Here is a 22,111-nt window from a genome sequence, read left to right on the forward strand (position 1 = left end):
CCTGCCTGCCTGCCTTCCTTGTAGGCTCCATGTCCAGTGTGGAGTTCAGTGTGGGACTTGAACTCATGACCCTGAGATCGAGACCTGAACAAAGATCAAGAATCAGACACAAATTTAAACTGCAATGTGATATTATTACACACTCACCAAAATGACTAAAATGAAAAAGACACCAAAACACCACGTGCTGGTGAGATGGTGGAATGACTGGAACTCTCATGTACTGCCTGGGGGAGTGTAAACTCGTATAGCCACCTTGACAAATTGCTTGACAGTATCTTCCAAACCCAAACCTGGCCTTACCATATAACCTGGGAATTATGCATAATGGAAATGCGTACTTAGGTTTACCAAAGACAAGTACAAGAACAACTACAGAAATATTTTTGGTTGTAACTCCAAACCAGAAAACAAACCAAGTGTTCATGAGCAGTAGTGTGTAAGCAAATTGCAAATATGCATATAATGGGGCACCATGTGCCAATGAAAAAGAAAAACCACACAACTTGGATGAAAGTCTCAAACATAATGTTGGGTAAAAGGGGCTGGCTATAAATTAGTACGTCATTGGATTAAATTACTGGAATCCATTTATATAAAGTTGAAAAACAGGCAAAACTAATCTAGGTCTTAGAAATTAGGAAAACGGTTTCCTATTTCATTGTGGGGTAGGTTATAACTAGTAGGAGGATTATAAGAGATTTCAGGGTCAGGAATTGTTCTAGTTCATGATCTGGGGACTTATTCCATAGGTGTGTTCATTTTATGATGATCCATTGGATTATTCGTGTAGGTAGGATCTATGCATTTTTATACTTTGTTGAAAAGTTTACATTAAAATAAAAGCCTGGAGAATCAGGTTGCCTACCTTAACCATAATTCACCAGCCATTTTTAATTTATGTTTCTAAGAAGGTATGCAGAAGGAAGGACAGATTGGTGACTACCAGGTAATTTACTCTTGCTAACTCCAGTTGTGTCCCTGGTAGAACCCTGTTCTGTATAGAAGTATGATTTAAACACATGAGATTGATGGCTATATATTATAGTATATTGGGACATAGGTTATCATTTGTAATACAGGCTCTTTTTCTCTTGACATACCAACAGCATGCTGTTAACACTCTTACCTAGTGCCTCTTTTGTCCTGCTTTGTGGAAAAGTAGGCTGTGCAATTCTCTTCTCTGAACTTTTTGAGTGCAGAAGACATTATTTTCTTTCCTGTAGTCTTTCTGTTCTCAGGACAGAGCCTTACACAGAGTGGGATCAAACCTCAATTAAAGCTTGTTTCATAGTGGGGTGAAGAATGCTTACATTGTCCACTGATCTCTTTTTCATTATTGTCATTCAGTAATTGTCATTTTTATTTGTGTATTTAAGTGGGAGGTCTGAACTCTTCTCATCCTTCTTCTGGAACTTGTGCATCTTGAGAGGAAACCCAAGGAAGGACTCCTGGAAGTGCTGGAAGGATTCTCGTTCTTGAGCTGGGGGCTAGTTATGCAGGTAAGCCGACTTGGCTATAATTAATCATTGGTATGCTTGTTATTGGTGTACCTTTCTTTGTATGTTGAATAATGACAGAAACATGTAACATACATGGAAATAATATCTGGTTCTACTTTGATCAGCTACTGAGCTGATGAGATTTTGTGGAATTAGTCATGCTTCTATATTGCTTGAGGGAATGTAAATTTGTACCCTCTCCTAGGCCAAAATTGGCCAAATCATCAAAATGAAAAAGGCACTTACTCTTCTGCTGAGCGATGGCTAGTCTAGAAATGTAACCTGCAGTCTATTATAACAGGTACAAACTGTTATTCAAGGTCATGCCCTGCCAGAGTGTCTATAATGATACAATAAGAAACAACAAAGAACAAATAAATTGTACATCACACAACGGAATATTATTCAGCAGTCAGTGAAGGGGAGGCAGATCTCTACTTGCTGATTTGGGCAGATTTTCAGATTAAAAAGCATGTACAAGATGCTCCTGTTTGTGTTAAGTATATGTGTATGTGTTTGCTTGTATGTTCATACATAGAATATCTCTGGAAGGATATACAAGAAACTGATAATAGCAGTTGCTTCTGGGAGGGGTAGGGTGACACTTATGTCTCCCTATACCCTCTGCCTGGTGCACACTTCAAATTTTATATGTACGTCTAACCTCTCTAAAGAAAAAAAATTAAACCTAAGGGTAATTCTTGGCTGCTGGTTCTTCCACACTCTCATGGAGTGACTTCTTCAACATTCTGTCATTGGTAACTCTGCCTTTACTTTCATCTAAATACCCTCCAAATCCATTCCACGAGGCAAAGGTCAGACTCTTTTCCCACGATATTGAACAAAGCAGGCAGATCACCCTTCTACTGGTGACCTTATTAATTGAGTTTAGACCTCCTGTGAATTTGGACAGATTTTTAAAAATGAAACATTCAAAGCCGTTTTGCCCTCTCTAGTTCCCCTCCTCCCAGAAGTCTGGAAGGAAGTGAAAAGCAAGTGTCCATTTATCTTTAGTCAGATTTGTAAGTGCAATAAACTGGTTGTCAGACTGGTAGGAGAGGGAAACTTGGGGGCTGTGATTTGACTCTCAACAGAAGGAAATAAGATCAGTATGCCCTAAGTATGCTCTAGATTTGTAGCAAGCAGATCTCAGGAAGTAAGGCCTTATCTCAGTGGCCTGAGGATCCAGAGCATTTGGAGGCACCCTGAAGTAAAATATAATGACACAATTGAAGGTAATCCTGCAAGGAAGAAATAAGAGGGGACTCTGAAGAAACCAAGCCGGCTTTTCAAATCACCTATGGCCATCGGCAAAAGATCAAAGGGAGGCCCAGGGCCAGGGCTGAAGAGGTAGTATGGGCAGAAGTCAAAGGTATGCAAGAAGGATGATACTCAGGCTTGCAAAATTTGCAATGAACAGTTTGTTCAAGTTGTACAGAAGGCACGTTCATAGCAGAACTGGCTTGGATTGGATGGTGCTTTTCATCAGATTATAAAGACAAAGCAGAACCTGGAAGTTACCAATGGGTCATCTAGTCCCTTCTTTTTATGAGGATACACAGAGCCCAAGATTAAACACCAAGATCCCAGGATTCCTGGTCCACTTGGACCACTTGGTCTACTTCTGTGTCTGGTTTCCCTCTGTCTCCTTAAAAGCTTGGACTCTGGAACCAGACCACCTGGATTTGGTCGAACTCTGTCTCTTGGGAGCTGCATGGTTTTTGAGAAAGTTACTTAACTTTTTCATGTTTTAGTTTCCTTATCTGTCAAATGGGAATAATACTAATAACAATATATACCTGGTATGATTGCTACTGGGATGCTAAAGCCCTTCAGAGAGGGTCTGGTCTATAGTAGATGTTAATATGAATGCTAGCCAGAATAGTGGTTATTATTGCTTTAGATTTTTACCTCAGGGAGAATTATTTTTAAGTGGAAAAAAGCAGAACCCACATGGAAGGTATCATCATGGTAACACTTGGTTGGTTCTGGGTACTACCTTAGGTCTGATACAAAAAGTCACTTTCTCATAGGGTGCCTGGGTGGCATATTTCAGTGGTGGACTCTTGGGTTTGGCTTAAGTCGTGGTTTCAGGGTCCTGAGTTTGAGCCCCCCCCTCAGGCTCTGTGCTCTGCAGGGAGTCTGTTTGGGATTCTCCCTCCCTCTCCCTCTGCTCCTCCCCCTGCTCGTGCTCCCTCTCTCAAATAAATAAACCATTAAAAAAAAAATCACTATCGGGCTCTCTGCTCAGCGGGGAGCCTGCTTCCTCCTCTCTCTCTCTGCCTGCCTCTCTGCCTACTTGTGGTCTCTGTCAAATAAATAAATAAAATCTTTAAAAAAAAAAATCACTGTCTCATAAAAAGAGCTATCCAACATCCTTCAGGCCATGGTGAGGTAGGTACTCTCTGTCAGAGGTGGAGGTCAAACCCAGGTGAACGACCTGCCAAGGATGCTGAAGGCAGATTTCTTGGCGTCTTGACAGTCCCAAGGGTCTATGATTCTGTGACATCTGAGACTAGGAGTCCTGAGAGCAGTCACATTGCCTGGTATCCAAACATGGCCTTGTTATCACCTTGGAAGTGAGGTCCACTGTCTGTTCAACTTTTTTACTCTAACTTCATGTAAAAAAACAAGGTCTGGCGTCACAGCTAAGACTTGTAAATCCTCGAGTTGGGAGTGGACTTGAATTTATTAATGGGCAGTTGCACACCTGGGGATGCCAGCAGGTAAGGGACATATTCTCAGGCTTTGCTAACAAACAAACAAGATTGGGCTCATTACAAAACTTCGAGCTAGGGCAAAATTCATTCCTAAAAGGAGGAGGAGAAATTTGGGGGGGTGGTGCGGAGAGATATTGGTCAACCTTGCTCCCTCCTGCTTTCCCAAGCCTAGGTTAACCATGAAGGGCCAGGACACCTTGCAGTGAGGTTCTCCCAGCCAGCAAGCGCTGGCTCCCTCTGCGGGGCACTTCCTAGGGCCTTTGATCTTTCCCCAGGAATTGGCCAAGCCTGTGTTTTCTTTCAGGTTTATGCTCTCTTGGTTTATTTATTGTATCTGCTTTCTCTTCTCGTTGACTTGAAGATCAGCACCCTAGTGTGTAACTGGACTCGAGTCCTGGGGTCTCCCTTCTCACCGCGCCACCAGGAAACCCGACAAAAGGCGTGTTTTACTGAGTCTTAGGGCATAAATCCAGGAGAGAAAGGAGCTGACCCGGGAATCCAGGTCCTGGAATCAGTGGTCAGGACCTCACCCCGGCCCCCAACCCCAGCTCAGCTGGCGGGCGCAGGGGCCCAGGTCCCAGTCTGGTCTTCTCCGTCCGCCAGGGGGCTTGAGCTCCTGTCCTCTCCCCGACGCCAGGTTTAACCTGGACTTTCCTCGCTTCCCCTGGAGGGTCTCAACTTGCCTTTCTCTGCAGGGAGGGGACCCCGCTCCCCCGCGTTGGGCCCTAATCTCCACCCCGCGTTTCCAACCGAGTGGCGGGGCCTCCGCTCTCCATCTGCGCGCCTTAAATCCCATTTATCTTCTTAGCGCCCTAGACTCGGCCAGTCCCGCCCCCTCTTCCTCTTATCCTCCCCCACTTGCAAACCGCAGACACCCTCCCTCCCCCACAGTGCGCTGGACAGACCCGAGCAACCTTAGGAGGTGTTGGGAAAAGTCCCCAAGCTGGGTGGTAGTGACCTACAGGGGCGCGGCTGGAGGAGGGGAAGAGGGTACCGCCGGGGGACGGGAAGCGGCGCCAGATTTCAGGCTCAGGACTGCAGAGGGTCCTGGACTCACTGTCCCCTAACTCCCGCCCTGCGACTCTCGTGGTTGAAGTCGTCCCCTCCTAGCGCCCCAATCTAGGTCACTGGCAGGGAAGGGCTGAGCCGGGGGTCGTGGAAAGGTGATGGGCGGGCTGTCGGCCCCAGGAGTGGGCGAAGAGTAAATGGTCTCGGAGCCTGCCCCCTCACTTCCACTCGATTGTAATTCCATCCCCGGGCGGGTCGAGCTTCCCTCCCTCCCACCGCCAGCCGGTCCCTCCCCGTCGGCTTCCTTCGCCGCCCCCGCCCCCCCCGCCTCGGAAAAGCCCTGCGGCTCCAAGAGGACTTCACTCCCGCACGCCGACCTCCCGGCAGCAGCCCTGCCTTCTCCTACTCCTCCGTGGTTGCTGGACCAGCTCCCTCAGCCCTCCACCTCCTCACTCCGGCTGGGATCGGCGGGGGCCGGCTCCCCCACGTACCCCAGGAGACGCCCTTTCCTGGTGCGTCCGGGACTTGGTGAAACTTTGCAGGCGCCCGCGGTGAAATGGATTTAATCCTAGGCTTCTTGCTCCAGCTCTTGCTTCTGGCTTCCAGCCTCGGACCCAATGCAGTGTCGCTCAGAACAGCTCTCCGAAAACCAGGTAACGCGCTCGGAGCGCCGGGGGGGCACCACGCCCGGAGCGCCGGGGTTGCGGTCCCTGCCTGGACGCAGAGCGGGCAACGCACCGCCCCTCTACCCCACAGACCCGCGGCAGTTTAACTGGGTTCATCTCTGCCCAAAGGTGGGGAAAGACTCGACCTCGCCCTCAGCCCCGCTCCACCCCGTCCCCCGCAACCACCCCCCCCCCACCCCGCCGCCCCAGCTCAGGCGGTTCCAGGGATGTTTGTTTGTTAAAAGAATAATCTATTTTCCAGACACAGTAGAGGTGGAGGGCTGTGTGTTTGAGCACAGAGCTGAGAGCAGGGACAGCGATCATGCTGTCTCAATTACAGAGGATTGCAACTGTGCAAGAGAAGTCAAACAGCTCCTCCTGTGTCTCTAAACATCTTTATTGAATTCATATTGTCCAGAGCCTAGCCATTTCCTGTTAAGTGTCTGAAGATTTGCCTGGAGTTCCCTGTGCCCATCTCTGGTTCTGCCCTGGCAGTGTGTAGGAAGTGGCCTCTGCTAAGGATGGTTTCTGCTCTGGGCCGTTTTCTTAAAAAGAAGTGCCTGGTGGGTTAATTTTAGAGTTTTGAACTCCTGTCTGTCTTTGCGAGGTCAGTTAGAAGGTGTATGGTGTTGTAGGCTATTACAAAGAATTAACCTGCATTTCCTCTAGTTACACTGGTAAAAGTTCTTGGTGTATTTTTGTCTGCTTTGAGTTGGTCTGTGTTGTGAGATTATTCAGGTTACAGCGTTCTAAACAATAAAGTTCTAAACGTTGTTGCCTGAATAACGATTTTTATTCTACTTTGCTGAGGCTGTATTTTGAATGCTGAAAAATCTGTGTTTTTCTGGGATTTTGTTTTTTGCTTTTTGGTTTTTGGTTTTTAGTTTACTTTGTAAGCGAGGTTGTCTTATGGGATTAATTACATCTTATGAACAATGGAAAGCAATATAACTTTATTTGAATGCAGTCTGCAAAACTCTGCAGAAAGTGCAGTTTATCTTCACAAATAACGATTCTATAAGAAAGAGACAAACCAGGGAAATTTATCAGAGGGTGAAGAAAATAATTTTGGCAGGTTTCCATATGGCTGCTTAAATATTTTCACTGCTCAAGGATTTCTTCATTTGGAAATACAACTTGTTGCCTTTCAGCTTTGGGGGACCCCTCACTCTTCAAGCTGTGTCTATCACTACCTGCCTTGAAATTTAGTCATTATCATAATCTGCAACACACTTAAATTACCAGCTATTCTAGAGCCACTGTTCAATTCATTTTGGAGATGATAGCAGCAGTCCAAGGCGATATTCTATTAAATTGTTTCTCACATGCACGCATACACACATCTTCAAGGATTTCAGTGAAGGGCTTCTTTCTAACTTTTCTCCTTAAGATAAGCATATCATCATCATTGTATTCTGAGGGGTTATTCCCATAAAACCACCTAGTCACAGTTTTTGAGTGATGCCTAGTTATATCTATCTATCTATAGTTCTTAGGCTTAAGCAGTGTATGTAATATTCTTTTAAGGATAGATTTCAAGCCATTTAAGCAGAATTTTTTAAAAAGCATTTCACAAAAGCCTAGTGTATATAGAACTGCTCATATGGTTCACCCTATTTCCTTTTTTATTTTTTATTTTTTATTTTATTTTATTTTATTTTTTATTATTTTTTATTTTTATTTTATTTTATTTTTTTTAGCTACTCTCCTAAAAATGTTTTCTACCTGGTTCATCCAGGCTCTCATTCTGATACTCATGCTATGCATATGCATCTTGGCCTCTTTGGTTTTATTTGAAGCTTGAATAGGTTTTGATAGTAGAAACTCTATCTTTTTAAATATGTTGGCATATTAAATACACCAAATTTGAGGTAGAAGGGGTGTTTGGACTAGGTTCAGCCTAGAAGAGCTTTTCATTATTTTATACTTTTCTCCAGACACTGGCTTTCAGGTTGGAAAGCTGCTCAGATTAAAATGACAGCTACTTTATAAACTTCAGGGGAAAATTTCCTCCTGGGCTCATTTACATCCCTTGGAAAGACTAGTTTTTGATCCGGAAAATTGGTCCAGATTAAAACCTGAAAGTGCCCTGCTTGGCTCTGATGTGAACAGCAACCAGCTAATTTATAATCTTCCCCAGACACCACAAAATCCTGCTAGGATCCATATAGGAATTTCTTTGTACTCTGTTTCCTCAACAGAAATTGGTCTGTGAATATTACTTTGAAGGGAGCCCAGCCACCATGTAGGCATGCTGAATAATCCTGTTTTCTTTGGATGACCCTGTCTTCTAATGCTCCTGAAAGACGGGGAATTCTTGGATTCAAAATCAACCCGAAAATTCTTCATCCCCACCTAGCTCTGGTGGGAAAAAAGCAAGTAGCAGCTTCAATGATGAGTTCAATCTGAGTCCAACATAGGCAACCTTTCCCTCCGCCCCAAGATAGCTCATCTTCTGCCATTGGGCATTAATAAAGAAACCTCTGCATTTGCCGAGACTAACAAGAAATGACAGCTCTTAACTTAAGTCAAATGAAATAATAATAACGAACTCTAATTAAGTGCTTGCTACACTGCTCTAACAACTTGGCACATACTGATACTTGATCAACCCAGCTGCTCTGTGAGATGGGCACTGTTATTAGGCTCTGTTGAACTGAAGATGAAGTTGTGGCTCAGAGAGATTAAAGATCTCCTCCAAGGTCACACAACGAGTAAGTGGTGGAATAGGATTCGGGTTGTACTAGTCGGGACCGGGAAGGGAGTCCTTAGCGGTCCTGGTAGCGGAGGTCTGCAGACTGGTCCTGGAGGGCGTCTCCCTCCTGGCTAAACAGGGGAGCTCCCATGGGACAGAGCCAGGTGGAGCGTGTTATCCCTGCTGCTGTGGGTGTGGGGCCTCCTACGTGCTGTTAAACATTTGTACATGGGATCATGCCCAGGCCTTCCAGGGTAACCGTGTGAATGATACGGACATGCAATTCTGGAATCCTTTGTCCACTGACCTCAGCTGCAAGAATCAGGGGGTATAACCACATCACCACATCGATGAACCACTTCCTTTCTCTTATTCAACTCCTGGTGCTAAATCTTGTGAGGGCCAAGGATCTATCCAAGGACCTGGAGGTAGAAAAAGGGGCTTCTGACCCTAGGTAGGGTAGAGGACACCATCATCTCCCTGGCATGGAAACTTCGCATAACCTTCACTCCTTTTCAGATCACAGATTAGAATCAGAGACCTGGAAGGAAGTGAAAAGGCTTCATTTGTCAACTGGGCTAAGGGTGATTAAGGGACTTGTCCAACTTAACATCAGAAGCTGAACTGGAACTAGTACCCAGGCCCTCCTGAGTGGGTACTTCTTCCTTATCCAGAGTGTCCCCAGGAAGCACAGGGAGGACTGGTGTTTCTGATGCAGAGCAGGAAGATGTGAAAGGGAAATCCAGACACACAGCTAGCCACACACCTCTCCCACAGGCAGATTGGTAACTCAGGGTGTTAATTCCCTCTCTGGCCCAGAGACTGGGCCACAAGGGCCCCGCCTTTCCTCTTGTCTTTGCAGTTTGCCTGAGGCCCCAGGAGCAGTGAGACAAGGCCAGGTCAGGGCTGAGAATTTAGAAGACCGTCTTCAGGGAGATGCACAGCTCTTATCGTTTCCTTTCCACTCCCTCAGAATTTCCTTACCTGTAAAACTGGACGACAGGAAAGATCCGGAGAAACCCAGAAAGAAAAAACAAGAGTCTCGAAGAGCAGAGTTAGCTGGTGGGCAATGTATCTTGCCCGCTGTTGAGGGTGAATCCAGGAGCCTCTAGGTGGTTTCTGCTGCTGCTCGAGTGAGGCTTATTGGCTCCTGAGTCAGAGGCCTCCCTGTTCTGTTTCCTGCACGCCAGCCTGAACAACCGCTGTCACGAGGGCCTGCTTATGTCCTCACTTAAAGCTCTCATGCAAGTCCCCTTCCCAAAGCACGCATTTGGTGGGGGGCTGGGGGGTAGGGGGGTGGTGCTCATCTCTTCTGTATGTCCCTCCTTCTCCCTTTCCAAACCAAAGTCCTTCTCTACAATGCGATCCAGATTGTCTTGCTTCTTGGGGAATGCTGGAGCTCCTAAAGGCCACACATATTTCCGCCCTTGAAGGCCATATATCTCCCCAGCACCTAACTACAGACATCCATGCAGTCCAAGCAACGTAGCGGAAATATTTCCTCCACTCCTCCATGTCGCCAGCCCTCCTACCCTCCTCTTTGTTTCCACACCACATCTAATCCCTATAAGAAACCCCCCTCCCCTCTCTCTCTCTCCCCTTGGATTCCCTGTGAGGTAAAGGGACAAAGAGGTCAAGGTCAAGAGTAAATGTCTTAACGCGAGGCAGTACTGGTTTCTTGGAATTCTCTCATGGAAGAGTGACTTGGCCAGAAAGGAACTGAGTGGTGTTTTTGGTTTTTGCTTCGTGTTTCTTACCCTGAGCCCAGGGCTTTAATAACCTTGCAATTCTTTTGGGAGTAGTTGGCCATCTGTCTAGCTCAGAAGTGGTCCAGTGCCGCAGAGCTGGGTTTCCGGAAGACAGGGCCTCAGGCGTTGGAGGCTGCCGGGGGAGCTTCCACAGAGTGGCCCCGGGGATAGCCTGTGTCTCCCACCTCACCTGTTCGGCCCTCAGGACTGGTTGCTCCCCATTGACTCGAGGGATGATGGGATGTTATGATTGCAACAGAAAATCTTTTGAGCTGGTCAGGATCCCTGCCACTGACTTTGGCCACAGCCTGTCAAGTGGCAGATATTAGAAGTGTACCTGCTGGTTCAGGGATCAAAGAAGGGAAAAGGTAAAGAGGTACGACAGAGCCTAAAGGGCCGCTTGTAGCAGAAACCCCCAAACCTGTCCTTGAGTCCACTCCCATTTTGAAGAAAGGTGCCATTGTGTGGCTTCGGCCTCCTTAAATGAGTTGGAAGATGTTTACCTCTTACTCCCAGGAATCGAATCTCATGGGCTTGGGCGTGGGGAGGCAGGGGCAGGGGCGCAGGTGAAAGCAGAGGACGAACCTTTCAGAGCTGGCTCAGAGCAGGGCTAGCCTCAGCCGATCTCAGGCCTCTGACCCAGGCAAGTAGTTCCTGAACTTGCACATGGATGAGAATTCTGTGTGTGTGTGTGTGTGTGTGTGTGTGTATATCATATTATTATATTTATGTATATTATATATATTATTAGCCCCAGGGATATAGGTCTGTGAGTTGCCAGGTTTACACACTTCACAGCACTCACCAATAGCCCATACATTCCCCAGGGTCCATAACCCCACCACCCTCTCCCTACCCGCCTCCCCCCAGCAACGCTCAGTTTGTTTTGTGAGATTAAGAGTCTCTTATGGTTTGTCTCCCCCCTGATCCCATCTTGTTTCATTTTTTCCTTCCCTACCCCTCATGTTGCCTCTCAACTTCCTCATATCAGAGAAGTCATATGATAGTTGTCTTTCTCTGATTGACTTATTTCGCTCAGCATAATACCCTCTAGTTCCATCCATGTCATCGCAAATGGCAAGATTTCATTTCTTTTGATGGCTGCATAGTATTCCATTGTGTATATATACACCACATCTTCTTTATCCATTTGTGAATGAGAATTCTTGGCGTGCATCTCAAGTGCCTGCCTTTTTAACAAGAACGTCTGGTGACTTGATGAGATGGTTTGCAGTCCGCATATTGAGACCTGACAAAGCAGAGTTTGGGCTCCTGTCAGCCTCCCTTGCCTCCTGACCTTCTCCCCAGACACTCCCCAGACACACGCACAGTCTCCTTTTCCTTCCTTTGTCCACACCATGTGGGATTTGCAGTGACAACTCATTGCTCGGGGTCTGTGTTGTAACTTAAACTCCACAGGTCTTCTGAAGGTTGGATTTGGGGCTGTGGTTTTTGGAAGGCAGCTGAACGACATCTCCTCTGAGCGAATGTTTCTCTTCGCTGCGCCTGCCCCCCGCTTTCCGCAACCTGTCCATTGAGAGATGGCCATACAAAGGAGGGAAAGGCTGCCATAGCACTAACAAGCAGCCCCTTGCAACTGTGTGTAACCCGTCCCCCCCCACCCCTGCCCTCATTTCCCTCAGACCCACTCCACCCACCCGCCGCCACTGCACCTGTGCTTTCAGCCTCCAAGTCTGGTTTCTTCTTGGGTAGGAGCACAGACTTTAATATTTGACAGTTTTGGTTCAAGTCCTGACACTGTTATTTACTAGTGACTTGATGGTGTAAGGCAAGTTGTGTTAGTTCTGTGGTCTCCGTACCCTCATCTTTAAAATTGGAAAGATCCTGTCACTTAAGGGTTGCTAGAAGGGTTAGGTTGGTCAAGACATGTACTGAGGCATTTAAAAGGCACAGGAGCCTGAGACTGGAAGGCAGTATTTAAAGGACTCGGATTGTTTAATCCGGGCAGAGGAAAGCAACTGAGTCAATACACGTGACTGAAAGACTATGTTCCGGGCATGACAAGAAACACAGGCACTTAGGATTTCATGTTCCTTTTCCATACATATGAATGTATGATTGATTGCATGTGATTTAATTTGTACTGAGTCCTAAAATTTTTCCGATAAATTAATTGACAAATTAGAAAGACTCTCTGGTTGACCACATGCCTTAGTTTTTGGTTTGGAAAATAGGGCCGCCAGGTTTGTGGTCTTGCCTGAGTGGATTCCTTGGAGAAACAGTAACCCCCAGGGTGGTGGGTGATGTTGACCTGGTAATTATCTCGGGGAGGTTTTGCAGGGTCTGGTGGTGAAAGGGGAGCAGCTGTTCCTGAAAGAGAATTAGCCAGACGGATGCATGACTGGGCGTCAGTGGAAATCTCCGTGAAGCTTGAGAGCTAAGAAAGGCTTGGGGTTTGATTGATCAGTAGATTGGAGTAATTCAAGAGCCACTCCCAGTGACATGGAATGTCAGAGGCCAGGCTCCACTGGCTCTTTCTTTCCTATGAATGATTCTCGGCCGTGAAACCCCCCATTTATCCCAGATATCCCCACCAGTTTATTTTCAAAGGAAATAAAACCTATTTCCTATTTCAAAGGAAATAAAATGGAGCAGTGCTTTGAAAGAGCTGATGCACTCCACAAAGTTAGGATACGATCGATCATTCAACAATAATCATAGTAATTACTATTATCTTAACCAACCACACCGACCAAGAATATTCATCCTGAAGCTTTCATCTCATTTCCAGTCCCTTCCTCCTCACTCCCCTAAAGACACTTGAAGATTCTTTCTTCATCTGACTCTGCAAATCCTAAGCAATTTAAATCTTAACACTTGTGTTTGCTGACAGGGCACCCAGGATCTGGAATCAGATTTAATGTAATGTTAATGCTATTTATTTTTCTTGGTGTAATAAGTTTATATTAGCCAGTTAATGGTTTACATTGTGCAAAAGGAGTTGTATCAGCAGGCACTTTTCTCTAACATCTGGGCAATTGGAAACACAATACTTAAATACAACCTGAGTTTAGAGCCTTCCTTGGACAGATGGCTAATTTTATCGATCTAATTTTACACTTAGGAATAGGTCCCATGATCCTTTGCTCGTAATTCTTAGAGTGAGCAGAGAAATAAATAAAATGGATGATGGCTGTGAATTAGATGCCTATTATATTGCTTGTAATTTATTTTTAAAATACTTCAGTATAAACAGTCACTGTGTGAATTACTTTAATCTGTATCCGTAGGGGTACTTAATTAACTCTCAAAGTAATCCAGCGTAGAAGGTACCATTCTGGCATAAGAGTTTACATCTATTTTAATCTCTCAGTGACTGTGCCATGTCAGTGGTCAAATATTTCGAGCTTTATCTCTGAGCTAGCCAGAAATCCATGCTCCAGGGCTAGTTACCGCTTGACCTTTACTATGGAGTCTACTCTCAGAGGTGGCTTGGAAAATACATGAAAATAACTGTTAGCATAAATCCAGGCCAAATGGCTTGTTAATTAGCATAAATGATGTTAGAAATAATGTTTTCATTGGTGAAACATATGAATAGCTAGAAAGAGTATATAGTCTTTCTGTTTTTGCATAGACAGAGAATAAGCACCAGTAAACTCAAGAGTCAAGCTGCTCTGCAGTTAGGCTAAAGCCCCATTCAGTCATGTATTCCACTCACTTAATAGTGGACTCATTTGCCTGCTCCCCCTAACTGATTTGCTGATTGTGCCGCTAGGATATTGATGTATCTGCCTCAGCAAGGTGCTTGCTGCTGTAACAAACAACTCCAAATCTCAGTGACTTAACACAAAATGCATTTTTCACTTACTCCAAGCCCAAAGTGAATGTTTCTTGTTGGGCAGCTCTCCTGGCTTGCTCTCCTTCAAGCAATGACTTGAAAACCTAAGTCATGAGGTCTTTGTAACCTCTATCTTGTAATACCATCATCTTTGAAGTGAGCTTCCAAGGTGTCACTGAAAGTAAAGAGAAAGAAAGCTTGTGTGACAGATTTTTATGCGCCAGGCTGTAATATGGTCCCACGGGCCCAACCTAACTGTAAGGAGGCTGGGAAATGTAGTTTGGCCATGTACCCAGGAAGAAGGTGACCAGATGTGGTGGGTAGTTTCTCATGGAGTGCTTTGGAGTTCCTAAACCGACAGACAGGGGATGTTAAAAAGAGTAAGTTTATGAGAATTTTTGTGACTTCTTACCAAGATATATTTGTGTATGTGGCAGAATTTGGCCTAGAATTTGCATTCATTTTAGTGTACAACCTGGTTGAAAGGCAGGTAGTTGCCATTTATCTTTATGTGTTTGAAGCAATCGTAATTTAACAAAAGATACTGAAAACTAAGCAAATTGACCCAGATTGGTTTGCAATAGGATGCAAAAATATTTATATATTTACATGAATATATGATATTTGTTGCTACTTATTTGCTCCCATTTTATACAAGGTAAAATTAATCCCTCTTAAAAAGTAAAGGAACTATCTAGTTGATTAAATAGAGTGAATTCCTAAGGCACATCAACTGGAACTCCAATTATTTTCTCTATAGTTTTCTGGAAGCTCCTTCTATTTGTATCCCATAACAAAAAGGACTATTCGTGGTAGGATAATTTATTCAGTGAGATATGCATCTTAAAATATAAAAATCAGTTTTTAGATACCACAGCCTGCTTTGTTGTGGCTAAAGACAGTGTGGACTGATCCCAACGAAAATAAATTGATACCTTGGGTTGAACCACCACACATCTCAAAGCACTTTCATAGAAATGATCTCATTTGATCGTGGAACCCTTGCCCTACTGGGAAGTCAAGAGCAGATGACTTAGCAAGGAGGAAGGAGGTAGAGCCAGGACATGAACCTGGGTTGTCCAGTCCCTAGCCCTTGTTGCTTCGCATCAATCCAGGGATGTTCCTGCAGCGTGATCACTGAAACATGCTCAAGTCTAGCTCTGTAGTCAGAAGGAAACTCACCGATGAGATCTGCCACTCTCACAGAGGCTCCATGCATGTCATGGGACACAATGTACAAAGAACTGGTACTGCCTTCAGTCATTCTCCTGGTTGGTTAGTGGGCCTGCAAAGTACATGATAACTGAGGGGCTGTTCGCAATTGAGAAGCAGTCGTGCTAGCTGGAAGGTGCTCCAGAATCCCTCCAGATGTCTCCTATAGAAGACCCTTTTGGGTTTTAGGGACAGTCTACAGGACTCAGCAGGGCCTTGAAATTTTCCATTCCTCCCCTGTTTAGCCATTTTCCTTAGTGGCAAATGATGTTTTCTAGACCTTCGTCGTGACGTATTTCAGGGTTTATCTTTCTAGTCTCAAGGCTTTCTGTTGGTTTCTTAAACATCTCTTCGATATTCTAGGAGTTCCTAATTAGTGTAATTAAACAAGTATGACATTCATTTGGAAAAAAAAAAGCATTCTGCTGATAGTTATTTTAAAGTAATTGATGGGCTTTGGTCACAACCTACACACATAACACACATCCTTTCAACTTGGAGGAATTGTAGCAAGAATCCAATAAACAGACCTGGGTTTGAACCCTAGTTTTAAAACTTATGGATGCCTGACCCCAGATAAAGTACTTAATCTCTTTATGCCTTAGATTTCCATCTGAAATTTCAGACTCATAATACCAACCACAAAGGTTTTGTGTGATAAATAAATGAGATACTATGATTTCCAGAAATGTACCTAGGAAACCCCTTTAACATTTGGTAATAATTGCCCTCCAAAGTTAGTATGTATTAATTAGATTCATTATGGTTTACAGAGTTTATATAGTGGTAGAGATGGTCGCTTTTTCATACAAATATTGACAACTCTGACACGAATGTATAATTGAGTTTTGGCTCCCGTGAAAATGGATTTGAAAATAATTTCATTTCCTTAATTTTATATTATAGGTTTTTGGAGTTTATATTGTTAGATGATGACTTTTGGTATCTAGATCATAGGTCATAAAGTTTGTGTTATTGATGAAAGACCTGAAATCAGCCTTAGAGTTTAATAAAAATAGCCAACATTCATTTGGGGCTTTGTGTAGAACCAAAGACTCACAATGATATATCAAGATCATATATAGCCACTGAGGTAGTAACAGATTTTCATGTATCAGCTGTATGGCTCCTTACCCAAACAGAGGTTATTTGCAGTTAGAATATAAAAAAATTTTCTTAGCTACTTTCTTTACTGTGGTATTAAGAGAGTAGATATAAAAGGTGCTATGCTACCTATTCTGATATGATATGGATAGCTATTCTATTCTATTTCTGTGATATCTACTCTGTCCCCATTTTGAGTGAACCACACTCTCTGCCGGTATAAATCTTCCTAAAATGCGCTTCTAATCCTGTCACTCTTGTGTTTAATATTCTTTTCTGGCTCCTCCTGCCTCGCAAGTAAACCTGAGCATCGGAGGTCTGTTGCAATATGGCTCCACCTTACTTTTCCTGTCTTCTCGCCGAATACACAACCTGTATTCCAACCACACTGGGTTATTTGCTATTCTGTAGACCACCTCTTCATTGTCCCAATACAAAGCTGTTGGCATGTTGATCTGCCCTTTGGAATAATCCTGGACTGCAATGACCCTTCAAAGCATGGCTCCATTGGCCCTGTTCTGTGAAGTCTTCACGTGCCCTCCCAGCCAGGAGCCATTTGTGATTTCTCCCATTCTCCTTTGCGTTACGTGATTGGTGTGCCTGACTCTTGCCTTCGGTTAGATTTGTAACTTTGTCAAGGCAAGCACCATGCCGTCTTCACCTGTGGGTCCCCTCCGTTGCCCTGTGGAGTGTCTTGCGTGCACTTAGCCTTTCCAGGCAGCTGCGGAATGGAAAGTGATGGCCTTGTGGGAAATACGTTTTAACATCATGTGTAATTGGATTCTGCTCCCAGCCCCTGAATTCATTTCTTTCCTCTAGCACCATGCAGGAAACGTGTCGCTTCCACGCGCCAACACTTGCTTCACCGGAGGAGATGTTTGAAAACCCACAGGGCAGTGTGATTTAGAGAAGGAAATCTCTCAGGACTCAATCTGCAGCTGTTTTGGAATTTAAATCCTACCTCCGTGCTGCCAATGGCTATTGGAATTGTGGGTGTTCGAGGAGGGTCTGATCGAGTCCATACTGTGAAATATGTCATTTTTGCTACATGGGGGAACTGGTAGAGTTTGAAGTAACTTCCAGGGCTGCCCTCAGGTCTGCGTTTTATCATGTCTTGAGAGGTGATGAAGCAAAGACAATAATACCCTTTACTCCTACATCAAAAGATAGTGGGGGAGGAGGCATTAACAGTCCAAAGTCCAATTCCCCTCCTTCTCATATCTGTCTTTGAAACCAAAGGGAAAGGAGGCTGTGTGGAGAATGGCATTGGCCGTATGATTGAAAAGGTCAGGTTGCAGGAGAAGGGATGAAGCCAGTCCCTCTCTCGTAATGAGATCTGACTGTGAGGTCCAGAGGAGAACAGTACTCAAGCTCTCCAGCGTTCCTCTTCAGTTTTACTGTGCTGACCCTGGCTTGCTTGTGAAGATCAATTCTCTAATCCTTGGAAAGTAAAGCAAGGGAAAGCTGGAGTGCTTGCAGAGGTTTTTCTGGGCTTTGTTTCGTAAGGACCAACATGTTTGATAAAAAGAAAGCCCCTGGGCAGCCCAGCTGAAAGCAACCAATTGATTGACCCATTCACCCATTGGCTTATACATGTCTATGTGTGTGTGCATAAATACTGTATCCGTGTCGATGTACAGTAGAGCTGAGAAGAAGCTGCAGAGTAATGGCAGTTAAAGTTGAACTAAGTAAATGATACGCTGCTGAAGTATTTAGGGACAAGTGTACTGATGTCTGAAATTTATATTGAAATACATAAAAAATAAGATTTCCTGCCTGATGGTTGGGGAGAGAGGTAAATACATACGCAATACAGAGATGGTAAAGCAAGTAGTAAAAAGATCAGTGGTAGAAGCCATGTGGTGAGTATATACGTGTTCACTCTAAAACTCTCTCACTTTTTTGTATGTGTGAGTATTTTCATAATAAAAGGATGGAAATGGTGAACTGAGTATTAAGGAAAGAAATGAAATGACTACAAAGTTTTACGCATGAGGACTGAGATCCCAACAAATTCAGCTCTGCACGCACAGGCCTGTGGGTTTTTACCTTTGTCCTGCTTCTCACCCCCCATTTACTCCCTTTACTTCTCTGCCCTGCCCCTTGCCCCGTGGGGCCACCTTGTCCGATTGTCCGATCCCTGATCACAGCGATTGCTGTGCCCTTTGCTTCCCCTGGGTTCAGCCAATGGGCGGCACTGGAAAGAGACGGGTGGGTGGGGGGGGAGAGAATCTGTGATCCCTCCTGCTTTGCTACTGTGTTCCTCTGAAACCTTGGCTCCTGCCCCTGCAAGGCTTCCAACTCTGACTGTGGCTCCAGTGACTTAATGTGGTTTTCTCCACTGGCTGCTGCCCTGGGGGGTAGTGGCCGCATCTCACTGGGGCTGATCTCTGGGTCGCTTTCAATATCCCTTATTCTCCCTTAAAGCAGCTCGCACCTCTCCAAGTAGTCTTTTAATTAAAATCTTTTTTAATTAAGTAAATTCTTCTTCCTGCTGGGATCCTAACTGATACCTTTGTGCTACTACCTTGTTATCTATGCCCTATTTCTATGATTTTCTTCCTTAGGCGTAGCCATAAGGTTTTGATTTCTGTTTACCTTGCATTTAGAACTCTCTGAGGATCAGGTCTGATTTAGCTTAAGGATGCCTGCTATAAATTCATGGCAAAAGCAACAGGAACATTGGTCTTTTGAGGATGACCTGGTTCTCTAGGCCCAAATCTGCTGGCCTCTTGGATAAGAGCACATTGAGACCAACCAGTCCATCGCTATGTGGTGCTGAGAAATGATCGCAGTAATATCAAGGACTCCCAATAGAAATCCTGGAAACCCAGAGCTTTCTAGAACACATCTGACATGACGGGAGCATAGTTCATTTCTTGAGAAAGTCACCGTGAACCAAAACTAACTCTTAGAATGTCAGTGAATTTGACCTTAAGGGAAAAGGCCATGAGAAGCTTGGACTTTCTCCCACTTTAGTTAGTTGTTGCTGGCTTTTAGGCTTTTGATAATTCTTAGATTCTGTTCTGCTTCCTTGGCTATAAATATCTCGTACCTGATATTCTACTGATTTGGGTTGAAAATGCTTATTACTCTAATTTAAAAGAACTAATTAGCTCACATTCATTGTCTTGGTTTGGATTCCCCAGTAACAAACCTTAAGACAAAAATCTGAATAGAAATAATTTACTTGAAAGGTAAACAGAACAAAACAAAAATGAAAACAGGAGCATGGGGGAATGAGACAAGGAGCCCACTGAGAAGGCAGTCCTTGAAGGTTTTCTTGTCAAGTGGGGGGGGGGGGGCACTTGTCGATGATAGAGCTTAAACTCAGGGGAGAAACTCAAGGAAGTGTCACCAAACACACCATTGGGAGCTGTCCTACCTGAGAGGTGAAGGCTCTGGGGCGTTCACATTTACGAGGATTTTATGCAGGGCTGCTGCCCAGGAGGGCTTTCTTTCCCCAAGGCTTCCAGCCTGCCGGGCTCCTGGGCAGAGCCGATTTTCTGGGTCTTCTGAGAAACCCTCTGGTAAAAGGTTGCAGAAATTGGTAGCTAGAAGTGGGCTGGCTCTGGGGAGGCAGGAGGAATTATGGGGGGTACTATCAGTGCTTCTATACCCGTAACTGATGAATTTTATTTGGAGATTCATGACTGACACCCTCTCTCCACCCCCCACTAGCAGTTTATATGCATTACAAGAAGAGGGCAGAGGATGTTTAAAAACTTAACATCCGGAGTCCTAGTTCTTAGTCCTAATCTGCACTAGGATTTTCAGGGAGTGAGGGGTATGTGTGACTCTGCACTGCTGTATGAAATACAGGCCATGACTGAATCAGTTCTCCAGTTGGAAGTGTTCAGGAAGGCTGACTGAATTTGGTTTGTAGATCAGAGAATCGCCACCACCAACCAACCAACCAACTAACCAGCCAAACAAACAAACAAACAAAAACTGTGCTAACTGAGAAGGCCATTAGGAATGACAGTCTTCATTCCTTATGGGTATGCTCTGTTGCTTAGAATTTGCTTCTAGGTTGTTGAGTGTTACATTGGGGAAGAATCTGCACTTAAGTTTAAAGGCATGCATTTAAAGGCATCCAAAACAATAACAATTGCTCACATTTATATAGTGCTTGGTAGATACAAAGCACAGGTAGGAACAGCACCGTCTTCTGAGGCTGGCATCATAGAAATCTTGAATTTTGGCACAAGAGGGACTTTAGGGGTAGATGTTTAACCTTGTATGGTCTAGGGAAGAAAAGTCACCAGCTTAAGGTCATGCATCTCGTTACTGGCAGAATGAGCACTAGGACCCAAGTCTTCTGACCTGTGGCCTAGTGCTTCTTCTGCTGGACCAACCACCTCCATGTCCAACAGGGTAGGTAGAGACTCAAGGGCACCTTCTGTTTTTCATTGACTGTCTCTTCTTTCCCTTCAAAAGCGGTCTTTGCTTATATGTTTAGAGGTAAGGAGCCCTCAGCTCAGGCTTATAAGACAGTGTCATGTCCAGAGAAACAACCTATAAAAAGGTTGCTTCTGCTTATCAGTCATGGCCAAACGACCTTCTTGGCTCCTCCTGGTTACCTGCAAACTATAAGATCTGTGAGAGTCATCATCTTTGAAGCCACTGAGACCCACAGGTAGGTAGACAGGGGTATCAGGGTGGAGGAAAGAATAACTTTGGGGCACCTGCATGGCTCAATCATTAAGCGTCTGCCTTTGGCTCAGGTCATGATCCCAGGGTCCTGGGTTTGAGCCCTGCATCAGGCTCTCTGCTCAGAGGGAAATGTGCTTCTCCCTCTCTCATTCCTGCTGCTTGTGTTCCCACTCTTGCTGTCTCTGTCAAATAAATAAATAAAATCTTAAAAAAAAAAAAAAAAAAAAAACTTTGTACAGGATCCGAATATCTACCTGGAATTATCTCCATAGCATGGTCTTGAATGAATCCTTCCAGGAGGCACCCTAAAGGGGAGATTGAGGAGAAATTTGTGTCATAAGACAGTGTCAGTGATTTAGTCACTTGGCTTGTCTCTCATTATTGGGGATAAACTTGAGGAATTAATCCATGGTGGCAAAGTTCCAGAACATCTTTAGAAAACAGTTATAGTCATACCTTGTAGAGCACTGCCTAGTATAGCATTGCTCTTTAAGAGCTAGATTGGAAAACTTTTTCTTTAAATGGTTGGATAGTAAATATTTACTTTAGTTTTTTTTTTTTTTTTTTTAGGTCTCTATTGCAACTACCTGGCTTGGTATTATAAAGCACCCATAGCCATAGACAATATGTAAATAAGTATGTGTGACTGTGTTTCATTAAAACTTTATTTACAAAACAAGCTGAGGGCCATATTTTGCTGGATTTCTGATAAGCCCTAAGCCTTCAGGTGGTACCGGTCTGCAGAGCCACTGCTCTCTTTTGTATGTTCCCCTCTTTGGTGTCTTTATGCATTACTAATATCATTAACATTGTCTTTTCCTGCTGAAAGTTTCTTGTTTTCTAGCAAATAACTTGAATCAGTTCCCAAACACCAACAAAGACGGGGCTGCTGTAGTGCTTAAGAAGTAGGCCGGCTGTTAGAGCAAGTCCAGAGCTAGCCTCAGATGGGTGTGGGGGTCTTGTTCTGGTTGTAAATAACCCTGAGACGATTGAGTTATC

General features: G+C 44.5%; 1 protein-coding gene across 2 annotated transcripts in view; it reads left to right on the forward strand.

Annotated features, from left to right (window-relative positions):
• The first annotated feature begins 1,387 nt into the window (after positions 1-1,387).
• Positions 1,388-22,111, forward strand: part of EGFLAM (EGF like, fibronectin type III and laminin G domains) — a 185,575-nt gene continuing 164,851 nt past the window's right edge. The window contains exon 1 of one of the 2 annotated variants that reach the window (XM_059173831.1): positions 1,388-1,502. Coding sequence is in view for 1 of the 2 variants with exons in the window: in XM_059173830.1 (XP_059029813.1) it covers positions 5,787-5,883 (97 nt within the window). In the remaining variant the exon portion in view is untranslated. Of the gene's footprint in view, positions 1,503-5,560; positions 5,884-22,111 lie in introns of those variants that run through there. The other variant, XM_059173830.1, reaches the window with a different exon arrangement.

The sequence above is a fragment of the Mustela lutreola genome, chromosome 5, assembly GCF_030435805.1.
Source record: "Mustela lutreola isolate mMusLut2 chromosome 5, mMusLut2.pri, whole genome shotgun sequence".
NCBI lineage: Eukaryota > Metazoa > Chordata > Mammalia > Carnivora > Mustelidae > Mustela > Mustela lutreola.